The 13,548-nt window shown below is 45.2% G+C and overlaps 2 protein-coding genes and 1 pseudogene across 2 annotated transcripts in view; 2 read left to right on the forward strand and 1 right to left on the reverse strand.

Moving 5' to 3' along the window:
- The window catches only part of IFI35 (interferon induced protein 35), a 42,086-nt gene that overhangs the window by 15,489 nt on the left and 13,049 nt on the right, over positions 1–13,548 (reverse strand). Inside the window, exon 4 of the mRNA XM_075846280.1 lies at positions 12,183–12,254. Within this exon, the coding sequence (XP_075702395.1) occupies positions 12,183–12,254 (72 nt within the window). The remainder of the gene's footprint in view (positions 1–12,182; positions 12,255–13,548) is intronic.
- On the forward strand, positions 296–3,785 carry LOC142666292 (catenin alpha-1 pseudogene; annotated as a pseudogene).
- The window catches only part of AARSD1 (alanyl-tRNA synthetase domain containing 1), a 76,408-nt gene continuing 75,689 nt past the window's right edge, over positions 12,830–13,548 (forward strand). The window contains exon 1 of the mRNA XM_075846277.1: positions 12,830–12,967. The gene's annotated coding sequence lies outside the window, so the exon portion shown is untranslated. The remainder of the gene's footprint in view (positions 12,968–13,548) is intronic.

Consider the following 13,548-nt stretch of genomic DNA (forward strand, 5'->3'; position numbering starts at 1 on the left):
TAGTTTTGCAATGTTTGCGAAATGTTAAGAAACGGACCACAGACCCAGATACAAATCTACTGTAACTACTGGAGACCCCCCTGCTCTAGTGTACGGGTCCCGGTACTTATGGCAGGGCCCCTTGTCTGCAGGGAACATTTAGTTGCTAACCCTTCCCTGTTGTGGGACTACAAGCCCCAGCACGTCCCGCTGCTCTCCTTATACATTATTATCACACTTCCCTAGTGTTGTACTGTGCTGGGACACGCCCGCGGGTGTAACGCATGACGTAATGGCCCGGGGTGGGTGCGGGAATGGAGGGAGGAGGGGAGAGGTGAGCCGGAAGTTCCCGTCCCACATTCCCTAGGATTCGGAACAATACTCATCGGTCAGGGAGGAGTCTCCCCTCCCCCGCAGCTCTCATACATTAGTTTCACCTGCCTGCAGTCAGTCATTTCCAGCCGCCCACTGCACACACCCGGCGCAGCCATGAGCGTCAATACGGCCGACATCAACTTCAAGTGGGACCCGAAGTCCCTGGAGATCCGCACGCTGGCCGTGGAGCGACTGCTGGAGCCGCTGGTTACTCAGGTCACCACCCTGGTCAACAGCAGCAACAAAGGCCCGTCCGGGAAGAAGAAGGGCCGCTCCAAGAAAGCCAAAGTGCTGGCCGCCTCCGTGGAGCAAGCGACGCAGAACTTCCTGGAGAGCGGCGACAAGATCGCCCGAGAGAGCCAGTTCCTGCGTGACGAGCTGGTCGCGGCCGTAGAAGATGTCCGCACCCAGGGTGAGCAGATGAGATCGTCCTCGGGGGACTTCGCTGATGACCCGTGCTCCTCGGTCAAGAGGGGGAATGTAGTCCGGGCCGCCCGCACCTTGTTATCGGCGGTGACGCGGCTGCTTATCCTGGCGGACATGGCCGATGTGTATAAACTGCTGGTGCAGCTGAAAGTAGTGGAGGAGGGCATCCTGAAGCTGAGGAACGCGGGCACAGAGCAGGACCTGGGCATCCAGTACAAAGCCCTGAAGGCAGAGGTGGAAAAGCTGCAAACCATGACTGCAAAGCGCCAGCAGGAGCTCAAGGATGGAGGGCACCGGGATCAGATGGCAGCTGCCAGGGGCATCCTACGGAAGAACCTGCCCATCCTCTACAGTGCCACCCAGGCCTGTCTCCAGCACCCTGATGTAGCTGCCTACAGAGCTAACAGAGACCTGGTCTATAAACAGCTCCAGCAAGCCGTGACTGGCATCTCCAATGCTGCCCAAGCCACCACCTCTGATGAGACCCCCGCCCAACATGGTGGTGAGCTTGCCGTTGCTTTAAATAACTTTGATAAACAGATCATTATGGACCCGCAAGGCTTCTCCGAAGAGCGTTTTAGGCCATCTCTAGAGGAACGTCTTGAGAGCATCATCAGTGGCGCCGCCCTAATGGCGGATTCTGCCTGCACCCGTGATGACCGGCGGGAAAGAATTGTGGCTGAATGTAATTCTGTGAGACAAGCGCTGCAGGACCTCCTCACCGAGTACATGGGAAATGCCGGCCGTAAAGAAAGGAGCGATGCCCTTAATGTCGCCATAGATCGAATGACCAGAAAGACCAGGGATTTGCGCAGACAGTTACGTAAAGCAGTTATGGATCACGTATCGGACTCTTTTCTTGAAACCAATGTGCCTCTCCTTGTCTTAATTGAGGCTGCCAAGAACGGGAATGAGAAAGAAGTCAAAGAGTATGCCCAGGTTTTCCGTGAACATGCAACCAAATTGATTGAGGTGGCTAACTTGGCATGCTCCATATCCAACAATGAAGACGGGGTTAAAATTGTCCGCATGTCTGCCAACCAGCTTGAAGCGCTCTGCCCACAGGTCATAAACGCAGCTTTGGCTTTGGCGGCCAAACCTCATAGCAAAGTAGCCATGGACAATATGGACATTTTCAAGGACCAGTGGGAAAAGCAAGTGTTTATCTTGACTGATGCGGTGGATGACATCACTTCTATTGATGACTTCTTGGCTGTCTCAGAGAACCACATATTAGAAGATGTGAACAAGTGCGTCATTGCTCTCCAGGAAAGGGATGTTGATGGACTAGATCGTACCGCCGGTGCCATCCGTGGTCGTGCAGCACGAGTCATCCACGTGGTCACCGCTGAAATGGAAAACTACGAGGGTGGCATCTACACGGAGAAGGTGGTTGAGGCCACCAAGCTTCTGTCAGACACGGTTATGCCACGTTTTGCAGAGCAAGTAGAAGCTGCGGCCAATGCTCTTACTGGAGAGTCCAACCAAGCCGTGGATGAGAACGAATTCATTGATGCCTCCAGACTGGTGTACGATGGTATCCGTGACATCCGCAAGGCTGTGCTCATGATAAGAACGCCCGAAGAACTGGACGATTCCGATTTTGAGACTGAAGACTTTGATGTGAGGAGTCGTACCAGCATCCAAACTGAAGATGACCAGCTCATTGCTGGGCAGAGCGCCAGAGCCATCATGGCTCAGCTTCCACAGGAGCAAAAAGCTAAAATTGCTGAGCAGGTGGCAAGCTTCCAGGAGGAGAAGAGCAAGTTGGACGCAGAGGTATCCAAATGGGATGACAGTGGCAATGACATTATTGTCCTGGCCAAGCAGATGTGCATGATCATGATGGAGATGACTGACTTTACAAGGGGCAAAGGACCCCTCAAAAATGCTTCAGATGTCATTGGTGCAGCCAAAAAAATTGCAGAAGCTGGATCACGGATGGATAAATTGGGGCGAACCATTGCTGACCACTGCCCGGACTCTGCCTGTAAGCAGGACCTCTTGGCCTATCTACAACGCATTGCCTTATACTGCCACCAGTTAAATATTTGCAGCAAGGTTAAAGCCGAAGTCCAGAATCTCGGTGGTGAGCTGGTGGTCTCTGGAGCGGACAGTGCCATGTCTCTTATACAAGCCGCCAAGAACCTGATGAATGCTGTGGTGCAAACCGTAAAAGCCTCTTATGTGGCCTCTACCAAATATCAGAAATCCCAAGGCATGGCCTCTCTGAACCTTCCGGCAGTGTCTTGGAAAATGAAAGCTCCTGAGAAGAAGCCCCTTGTCAAGAGAGAGAAACCTGATGAGACCCAAACCAAGATCAAGCGGGCATCTCAGAAGAAACATGTCAACCCGGTCCAGGCTCTTAGTGAGTTTAAAGCCATGGAGAGCATCTAAAAATAACTTTATGGACACCCCAGCTCTGCCTGTATTATACTGAAATTCTATCTATTGCCCCAAGTTTGATAATAATCCAGGGAGAGTCCAGCTAAAATACTCCATTGCCCCCTGTCCACTTCCGAATTATACCTATATCTTGTCTTGATTGATTCTGGGTTACAATAAGGAGCCCCCTTTTAAACCACTTCCATTGTAGTAACCTCTATACCGCTCCCCGAAGTAAATGCTACTAACTGGTAAGAATTTTTTGGGTTCAAGTTTATTAATACCCCTGTATTTCATTGACATCAATCACTGTGAATGCAAAATGTATATTGCCCAGAGCCTATATTTCCAAAATGAATGTATAGCCTAAAGTATAAATATAATTAAAGTTTCATTATAAAATCCTAAACTTTTTACTACTTATGCGCAGTACAGGCGGCCATATTGTTTTCTGGACCTGTGAATTTATCAAGCTGAAAATTGAGTTCAGTGAATCGGCTTCTGCATAGGTGCCCTTTAAATGCGGTTACAGTTGTCTTGGGGTATACTGCCTATTCTGTTAATGTAATATTTTTTTTTTTTCTTTTAACGCACCTAATTATACTTTTTTTTTTTTTTTTCTAAAACACTAATGTTTTGGGGCAGTAGTCTGCAATCTGTGCTCCTCTTGGTGTGGTGAAAGTACTTTCCAGCATACCTTGGCAGCTTGTAGCTGGGACATTCTGGGAGTTGTAGTTTTCCAGGTTGCAGGCCACTAGTTAATAATCATATTGTTTTGTACATAGACTAGGCGTAATAGCACGGATGCCTTAATATGGCCCAGTTCATGTTGGAAATATGTAATTTATTCTGTTTTGATTTAAATATTGGGCTTATGCGGAGTCTTACAGTATAAGAGGCTCAGCAATAACTGATGTAGAGGTATTTGCAATTTGGAGGGTATTTGGGGAGGGGGGTACAGGAGGTGCATTCTGGGAGTAAGTAGCTAAACTTTCATAGAACTTTGACATGTCAGTAGTTTTGATCGGTGAGGTTCTGGTCGAAACTCACGATCGTTAAAGCGAAGGGGCAGAAGCGATCTGCGCGGTCTTCGTTTCTGTTCATCTTTCCTCAGAAAAGCGAACGGCGTATGGACTCCATAGAAAGTCTGAGTCTATACACTTCTCGCTCAGGTTTTTGAGGATGGACGATGAGAAACTAAGAGCGGAGCGCTGCTTCCCTTTCGCTTCAGGGATTGTGGGGGGTCTCCGCACCCAGACCCTCACCGATCAAAACTTATGATATTTCACTATCGCATATCAAAAGTTATGAAAGTTACACGTTAAGAGTTTTGCAACCGCTTGGAAACCCCAGGGTGGAGAGCGCCCCCCCTCTTTTTCTGTCGTACACAGGGAACTGCACCTAGCGATGGCAATAAGAATACATATAGTTTTACTAACTTCATATAATCATTTAAAAATGTATATAAAATGTAGGTCTGGTCAGATTTCTCTGGTATTTACTGCACAATGTCTGACTTTCTCTATAGCAATCCATATAATCTATGCATTGACTAATAATACATATATACACGTCATGTACTATATACTATAAAGACCCCCATACTGTGCCGGTTTTTATGATGTCACCACGTATATTCTACTATAGACATTCTTCAGGTTAGTGGTACAATGCACCAATGGCTTCCTGCTCTAATCTATAACCGCCTTCTAGTACAATCCTGCGGAGCGTCACAAGGCATGAGTCTAGGCAGCTGCTTATGTGCCTGTTACAAAGGGCTACAGCACAAGGAAAAACCTTCTGTTTTTTAATATTTTTTTTGTTCACCAAACGAGTTTTTAAAGTGATCTATAATTCATATAATATTTATCACTTGAGAGGCAGCCATTTTGTGGGCACATGAGGGAATTCTTTATGGCTTTGTTGGAACATGGTTTCACTTTCCATGTCTATCCCCTAGGGTAAGGCAGAAGGTGACTACATCTTCGTACTTCATCGGTGATCTATTTTTCCAGTCAGTTTCTCATGAGCATGGGTCACAAAATGGCTCCTCTATAAAGTGAATGCTTTTTTTACTTTCTGGTTTCATCTTGAGGAACTTTAGTAGGGGTTTCCCTCAGCTGTAGGTTCCAGAACACAATGCCTTCATGTTTATTGAATGTTTTTGTAGATTGCTAGGGTCACCCCTTTTTTATCTTTTTAGAGTTTATCATATATCATTGAGTGATTTGGGGTGTTACAAATGCATCAAAGGGGTCCTATATTTTGGCTCTTGTCTGCGGTTGCACCTGAGGTAAACAGTCATGGCCTCCTTTGGATATTTCCTACGTTGGTATCTTTATAGGATATACTACTTCACTGTTATATTCCCTATGGAGGTTCCTGTATAAAACATAGCTAAGGGAGACCATGGCTGTTTACTTAAAACATAGGACCAAAAGCTGTCAATAATATACAACCCCTTTAATTTTCTTGAAAGACGTCACACGGTTTCTAAATGCATCACTATACTGTCACATGAGGTATCAAAATGTATGTAAAGGAAAATGGTGGATAGCGGTGACTTCCACACTGGGCGTCGTGTAATAATAACTATGGCGGTGTCAATTTTAGAGCAGCTGCCCATACCGACCAATCAGATTAGTTTTCATTGGTTAGAAAATGTAAGCAGTGATATTCTTGGTTGCTAATGGCAACTTCTTGAGTTTTATGCATGTGGCCTAATGTGTTGCCATATACAGAAAATTATTCCAAGCCAACATATTACATAGACCTGTGCAGGTGTCTATACTGAAGCGCTGCAGCCATCTACTGCATAGGATTTGGAGATATGGTTCCGCTGCCTGAGATTGGTCGCTTGCCTCTTAGTCTCTGTTCACATCAGCCATAGGCCGCTATTCACACGATGGAGGCCAAAAGTATCCTCTATACACACGCTTCCATGATATACTTCCGATGCATTGCTCTGACCTGATGTGAACAGAGCCTAACACGTCTATTTATTTGTGTTCCCTTTACATTTCACCACATGGAGTGTTTTACATTGTGTTTGCTTTAAAATTTGTGTTACTTTTATAACTTACATGCTTTATAGGGTTTTTAAAGTGGATTGTTTTTCTGTAATCTGGAGATTTTATTTGTATGTTAACAATAAATTTTGATTTTACTTAGACAAAACGTGTCTTTTTTTTGGTGTCACAATTTGGGCCGTTATTGGATTCAGACGCCTCTTAATATAGTACAATGTTGGTGGGTGCAGCTATGACAATCCAGGGAATGACCTCGCTTTACATTCAGAATACGCACCTTTACAGAACCCACACTACCAAGCAGTCAATCTGGCGATCACTATTGATGCTGCAGGTTACCATTATTAGTGCTCACTATGCTCCCCCTATACCATCCCCCTTGGAATAAGGGTATGTTCACACGCTGAGAGGCAGTTACGTGTGAAAAGACAGACTGTTAACAGCTGCCTCGTTTCACACGTAAAAGCTCCTCCTCGTAATTTACGAGGCGTCTGAGACGCTCGTAAACCTTGAGCCGTGCTTCATTGATTTCAATGAAGAACGGCTCAAATTACGTGGCAAAGAAGTGCCCTGCACTTCTTTGCCGAGGCAGTAAATTTACGGGTCGTCGTTTGACAGCTGTCAAACGACGACTCGTAAATAACAGGTCGTCTGCACAGTACGTCGGCAAACCCATTCAAATGAATGGGCAGATGTTTGCCGACGTATTGCAGCCCTATTTTCAGACGTAAAACGAGGCATAATACGCCTCGTATACATCTGAAATTTGGCCGTGTGAACATACCCTAAGACTTCTGAGGCAGTTTTGTGGGTGCACCCACTAACATAGGGCCGTTGGAGCGTCTTCGTGGCCAGATGTAGTGAGCAGGATTCTGAAAAGTCCCATTCCCATATACCCTATGCCTCACAGTTTTGCGTGACTAGATAGATTTGTGTTTTTCTGCCACCCTTATTTTACAGAGTTTGGCGAACATGGCTCAACTATCTCATTGGTCTAATAACTAAACAACAAAAAAAATTTTGCGTCTGTATCCCGACCTTAAAGGGGTTGTCCGAGATATATTTTTACAGTAAATTTAAACCCACAATGCACATATTTACAGTTGAATAATATACTTACCTGTGCAATCTGGCTTCTGTTCTCCTCTCTGGCTGTTCTTTTCTTCGGATCACATGACTTTTGACATCACTTTTTCATCCTCCTCCACTGTCGTGTCGTATCCCGATCACATGGTCTCGCCCCAGAAAGACCTCGGATGGGATACGACACGTCACTGGTGACTTGTTGTTTCTTCGGTTGCTGGTTGCTTACTGCCCGCCCAGCCTATGCAGCTTTTCACTGTGAGCGTGCCTATGCGTGTTCACAGTGAAAAAGGACTGCACCTGCGGACTAGCCCAGTCTACGTGGTAAAGTGGCAGCGTCTGTACTTTTACTTCTTACGCTGCCAAAGCCTACACATAGTAGGCTTTGATGAGGATTCTATAACACGGGCTGCATGCAGCCTTGCAGCCCCGCTTGTAGCTTTCCTTAGTGTGGGAAAGCTACAAGCAGGGCTGTGACTGGTGAGTATGTCACTCCCAGTGCACACTGCATGTGCCGCCGTCAGCAGCGGCCGCCAGTCTGACTGAGTCTCTGACCAGTCACCACCCACACGCAACAGACAGATGTTCCCGGCAGGATAGATTGAAATAGTGCCTGTCGTTATTCAATAAAGCCTCAACTACTGTTTCGCAGGTATTGAATATGACCGCTTGTGTAGTGGTCAGCTTGTCTGCCTTACATTAGGAAGGTCGCTGATTCAAAGCCCAGCAGGGTTGTATTTTTTTTTTAGTTGTATTAGGCTAAGTTCACACTAGAATTAATATACGTTTATCTCTTTTCCATCAGAGGAAGAGAGGATCGATACATTAAACGGAAAGCAACGGTTCCATTAGAATTACCATTGCTTTCGATGGTAATTCTTTTGTATCAGTTGCTTTCCGTTTGTCTCCGTTCGCTAGGTTTCCGTTCTTTTGAACGTAAATAAAAGTTCTGCAGACTGCACTTTAAAAAACCCGGAAACTTAGCGAACGGAGACAAACGGAAAGCAACTGATACAAAAGAATTACCATCGAAAGCAATGGTAATTCTAATGGAACCGTTGCTTTCCGTTTAATGTATCGATCCTCTCTTCCTCTGACGGAAGAGAGGTAAACGTATATTAATGCTAGTGTGAAAGAAGCCGTAGGGCCTGTTCACATCAGCGTTGGCTTTCCATTCCGGGGTTCCGTCTGAGGTTTCCGTCGGGTGAACCCCGCAACGGAAAGTCAAACTGAAACCACAGCTTCCGTTTCAGTCCCCATTGATGTCAATGGTGACAAACATTGCTAATGGTTTCCGTTTGTCACCATTCCGGCAGATTTCCGTTTTTCCGACGGAATCAATAGCATCTAAGCATCCCTCGTTTTTTTTTTTTCTTCTTAGTTGTGTTTTTTTACAGGTTGGGTCCTTGGTACTACATCAAGTTCAAGGACTACTTCAATGACACATTTTTTATTTTGAATAAAATCGTTAACCAGTGTTGTGTGTTATTTTATTTCATTACAATATTTTTTCTATGTCCTCATTTATTTCAAAATTTATTACTAGTGCATTATTAATGGCCACTGTCTAAGGGCGGATTCACACGAACGTGATTTACGTCCGTGCAGCTCGCGTGGACCTATGCAAGTCTATGGGGCATTGCAGACTGTCTGTGAGTTTTGCGCAGCATGAGTCCACTGTGTAAAACTCATGACATGTCCTATATTTAGGCATTTCGCGCATCACGCACCCATTGAAGTCAATGGGTGCGTGAAAATCACGTGCACCCCACGGAGGCCCTTCCGTGGGACGCGTGTTATTCGCGCAACAGCAGTAAAAGAATGAATGTAAACAGAAAAGCACCACGTGCTTTTCTGTTTACAAACATCCAAACGGCGTGTCATAATGATGGCGGCTGCGTGAAAAGCACGCAGCCGCGCATCCATATGAACATGACACGCGGAGCTGTCAAGTGCCTTTTGCGCACGCAAAACCCTGCGGTTTTTGTGTGCGCAAAACGCACACGCTCGTGTAAATCTGCCCTAACAGCGTCCATTAGTAAGGCTTCATGCACGCGAGCGTGTGTATTTTCCACGCGTGAAAAACTTGCGTCAATCCCGTCCGTGTGTGTTCGTTATGCATCAGTGTGCTTTTCGATTGTCATGCGTTATTCACGCACTCCCAAAGCCAGCCCATTTTTTTCTTTTTTCCACCAAATTGCTGCGTAAATCACGCACCAAACACGCGTGAAAGGTGTGTGGTTTTCACGCACGCATTGACTTCAATGTGAGTGTAGGTGCATGATAACGCAGCAATAGAGGACAAGCAGTATGTTTCACGCAGCGGACACTCGCTGCGTGAAAAGTCCCACAAGTGTGATCGGCCCCATTGAAATAAATGGGTCGCGTGTGTTGTGCGTTTTTGCTAAGCACAGTACACGGACATGATTCACGCTTGTGTAACTCGTGCCTAAGGCCCCATTCACACCAGGGTGAATCTCGTCCGTGTGCTGATCGTGGAAACCACGCACAGCACATGCGACCCATTTATTTAAATGGGGTCATTCACACATACGCGAGAGTCCGCTGCGTGAAACATACTGCATGTCCTCTATTGGTGCGTTATCATGCACCTACACTCACATTGAAGTCAATGCATACATGAAAACCACGCACCGCACACGCGTGTTTGGTGCTTGATTTACGCAGCAATTTGGTGGAAAATGTGAAAAACATAATGGGGAGGAGAACATTTGCTCACCATCCTTCAAGAAAGTCAGCAAGGAGACAAGTCCAGTGAAGGAGGTCAGCGGGGAGGAGCAAGGACAGCTCACGTGAACTCTTGGAAGGTACGTGCACGCTCATTGCAGCCTGCAATGCATGCAGGGAAAACAAGTTTCATCAGAAGGAAAGATCAACAAACCAGAGCTGAACTGCATGTAAACAAGCCGTGCTAAATTCAAAGAAGAAAAGTGTTAAGTAGAATTGTTTTTTTTTTAAATAATGCTTTATTTAGGTTGTCTGTATAAGGGGTAATGTATGACACAGTTTTTTAAAACGTTTTGGGATCTCGGACAACCCCTTTAAGAACCGGATTTCTTGTGGTTGAAGTAAACTGAACTTAGATCACCATAGAACCCTATAATAATCTGTTTGGTTCACTTAAACAGCGGGGGAAAATCTGGGTCCTGCGGATGTAATAAAGACACAAAAATGTGGCTGCGTTCCGACATTGGGACTATCCTCACATATAATGTCAATCTATTTTTGGACTTTTTCCCTTGACCATGGAGACCATCAAATGGGGTGATAGCACAACTTGTTTATATATAGCCGTTTCTGGTCTGCCGGTCCCTATCAGCAGCGCTTGAGTGAAGAATGTGAGTAATGCGCCATATCTGAGAACGCTATGACATGTTCGATATGACAACTATCCGGGGAAAACTGCCCCTGTGATTAGGATGACATGAGACTGAAGGTTTTAGCCAGCAGTAAAGATGGAGTCTTCCAGTAATCTTACTTTCCATCACGCCCCCAAGCAGGAGATGGTATCCATGAAATTTGCAGGTAAGGACAATAGGTGGGAGTGAATGCTGTCTAGTTAGGATCTGCTGGTGATTTACAATACCGACGTGTACATACACACAACCCTCTCCACAACGTAAAGTTCCCACATGTTGTAGTAATTTGAATGTTTCAGACCCCAAACTATGGCATTGTGTGTATATATGTGGACTGCTTATATACAGTGAGGAGCACGTCCATAGGGACTTCTGCGTGTATTCCTTGTTTATGGCCGTGCGGCATGTAACCAGACATAAGAGCTCAGTGACCATACTGTAGTATATGGCCGTGCTCTGGGCCGTCTTTGCTGAAAGTTGGGAAGGGGTTCTTATAGTCTAATCTTGTGAAGCTATGATGCCATGAGGAGATATTGCATCCCAAAATTGATCATCTTAATGGAGAACATCTGGGTAAGGGTACGTGTCCAAGATGTAGCCTGTTAACATGTAAAAAACAAACTGCATTGCAAAACAATGAGGGAAATGTACTAATCTACAACCGTTTTCTGGCATCAAAATTTGCGCAAAAACTCATTTTCCCTGGCGGCCAGAGATGCGCCTAATTTGATAAGCAGTGTGAGCCTCTCAATTAGGCGCATCTTACGCAAGCAATCTTTATATGAAACGCCGGTCTTCATAAATCTCCCCATGTGTATTTTTTTTGTTTGTTCGTCTGCACATCAGCTGCAACGTGTTGCCTCACCCTTAGGCCCTGTTCACACGGAGGATTTTGCAGGCAGAAATTATGTACTTAAATTCCTGACTTGCCTGCGCTTTCTTGCCGCATTTTTCGCACGTGGCCTTTGAGGAGCGTGGGTAAAAAACACAGTGAAAAACGCTACTCTGCCTCCCATTAAAATCAATCAGTTTTGGCGCTGATTCTGACTAGGTTTTCCCATCAAAATTAGCGCAAACAAAAAAAACGCTGTGAACGGGGCCTTACTTTATGTAGGGATTTCCCATGTGTCAATTACAATTCTGTAGGTTGCTCTTTAGCAAAAGGTCTAGAAGCTAATCCCCCCCCCCCCCCCCAGCAACAGGACTGGCTTTTGCTAATGAGAAAGACAATTTCGAATGGGGAAAAAAAAATATAGCCCTCAGATATATTATACATACAGTACCCCATTGGCTTAATGACCATACACATAGCATACTTCTGGTTTGGAGACACCGGAGTTAAAAAATTGGTAAAGCAGATGGCGGTCTGTTCACTATTGACAGCTGGTCCTATATTTGCTGGCATTCTCTAAGCACAACCTTGGCGTTACCGAGAGCCTGAATATCTTATCCCAGGATAGAAAGCAATAACCATGTAACCTGGCACCGGCTGACGAGCCCCTTCTAATAACAAAAATCTACATACCTTGTATTTCTCCATCTCCTTTATTAAGAATTCTTCGCTCATTTTCTCATCTCCAAGATGTACAAACCCTTCCTAGAAAGGAGACCGTTATATTAACATTTATGTCTGTCTGTGTATATATATATATATATCTATCCAGCTACAATTATATACTACATACATATAGTAACAATAATATTCACGCTCTGGCAGGAATCACTGATTCTTTATTTTCCTCCCGGATTGCTATTAACATGATGCTCCAGTATGGATCCTGAATATTAAGAAATTCCCTTGTCGGTAAACCCTATGTATTATATAATATCCTATTTATTTAAATGGGTGCCATGTAATTCTACATTTCCCCTGCAGTGACCGCTATGTGGCGGCCTGCCGCTTCCCCTTGTAATAGTCTCTTGTAGAGTGTGCCCCAAACCCACTTATGTATATATGTTAAGCACCTTATGCAACTGTATTTGTAATAGGAGAAAAGGTTATTTTCCATAGAGCACTATATATTTTGTACAAAACGGGGCTCTTGTGAAGGCACATTAGTGTCGGATCAGTTGTGGCGTGCGGCCCCTTTAAAAAAAAAATACAAAAAAAATGGGAGGAGCCTAGTCCATAAAAAAACAAACACCTCTTTATATAGTGACAGTTGGTGAGTGATGGAGGAGAGACAGTGATGTGTGTGGGATAAGCAGGAGAAAGAAAGAAGTCCGTACAGAGTGGGTGGATTTGCCGAGCTGGGCGTGAGCCGCTGTTATATAGACGGGCAGGCGAAAGCTGCCAGCTGAAATTGCCAGGTAGGGTGCCAGCTACCAAGTGACTAGTCCACCAAAAAGACTGTATTGTAAGGGTATGTTCACACGCAGTGGTTTGACGTAATGAGGGTGTTTTACGCCTCAAATTACGCCTGAAAAACTGCCCTAATACGCCTACAAACAGCTGCCCATTGCTTTCAATGGGAATTACGATGTTCTGTTCCCACGAGCCTTTATTTTACGCGTCGCTGTCAAAATACGGCGAGTAATATGACGGCTCGTCAAAAGAAGTGCAGGACACTTCTTGGGATGTTTCTGGAGGCGTTTTTCATTGACTATTGTAAACAGCTCCAAAAACGGCCGTAAAAAATGCGAGTGGATTAAAAAACGTCTGAAAATCAGGAACTGTTTTCCCTTGTAAACCGCTCCGTATTTTCAGATGTTTTTGGTCACTGCGTGTGAACATATCATTAGGCTGAATGGCGTAACACCAGCTGAGCACTTCATGTGACAACAAACATCCCCTGCACCACAAGTTTAACTGGAGACTGAACCATCAGCCAACACGATGTCCTGTTCTCACCAGTTATATCAGAAGCCGCCAAGTATAGCGCCTATTTATT

This window comes from Rhinoderma darwinii, chromosome 13 (assembly GCF_050947455.1).
Source record: "Rhinoderma darwinii isolate aRhiDar2 chromosome 13, aRhiDar2.hap1, whole genome shotgun sequence".
In the NCBI taxonomy this organism is placed as follows: Eukaryota; Metazoa; Chordata; class Amphibia; order Anura; family Rhinodermatidae; genus Rhinoderma; species Rhinoderma darwinii.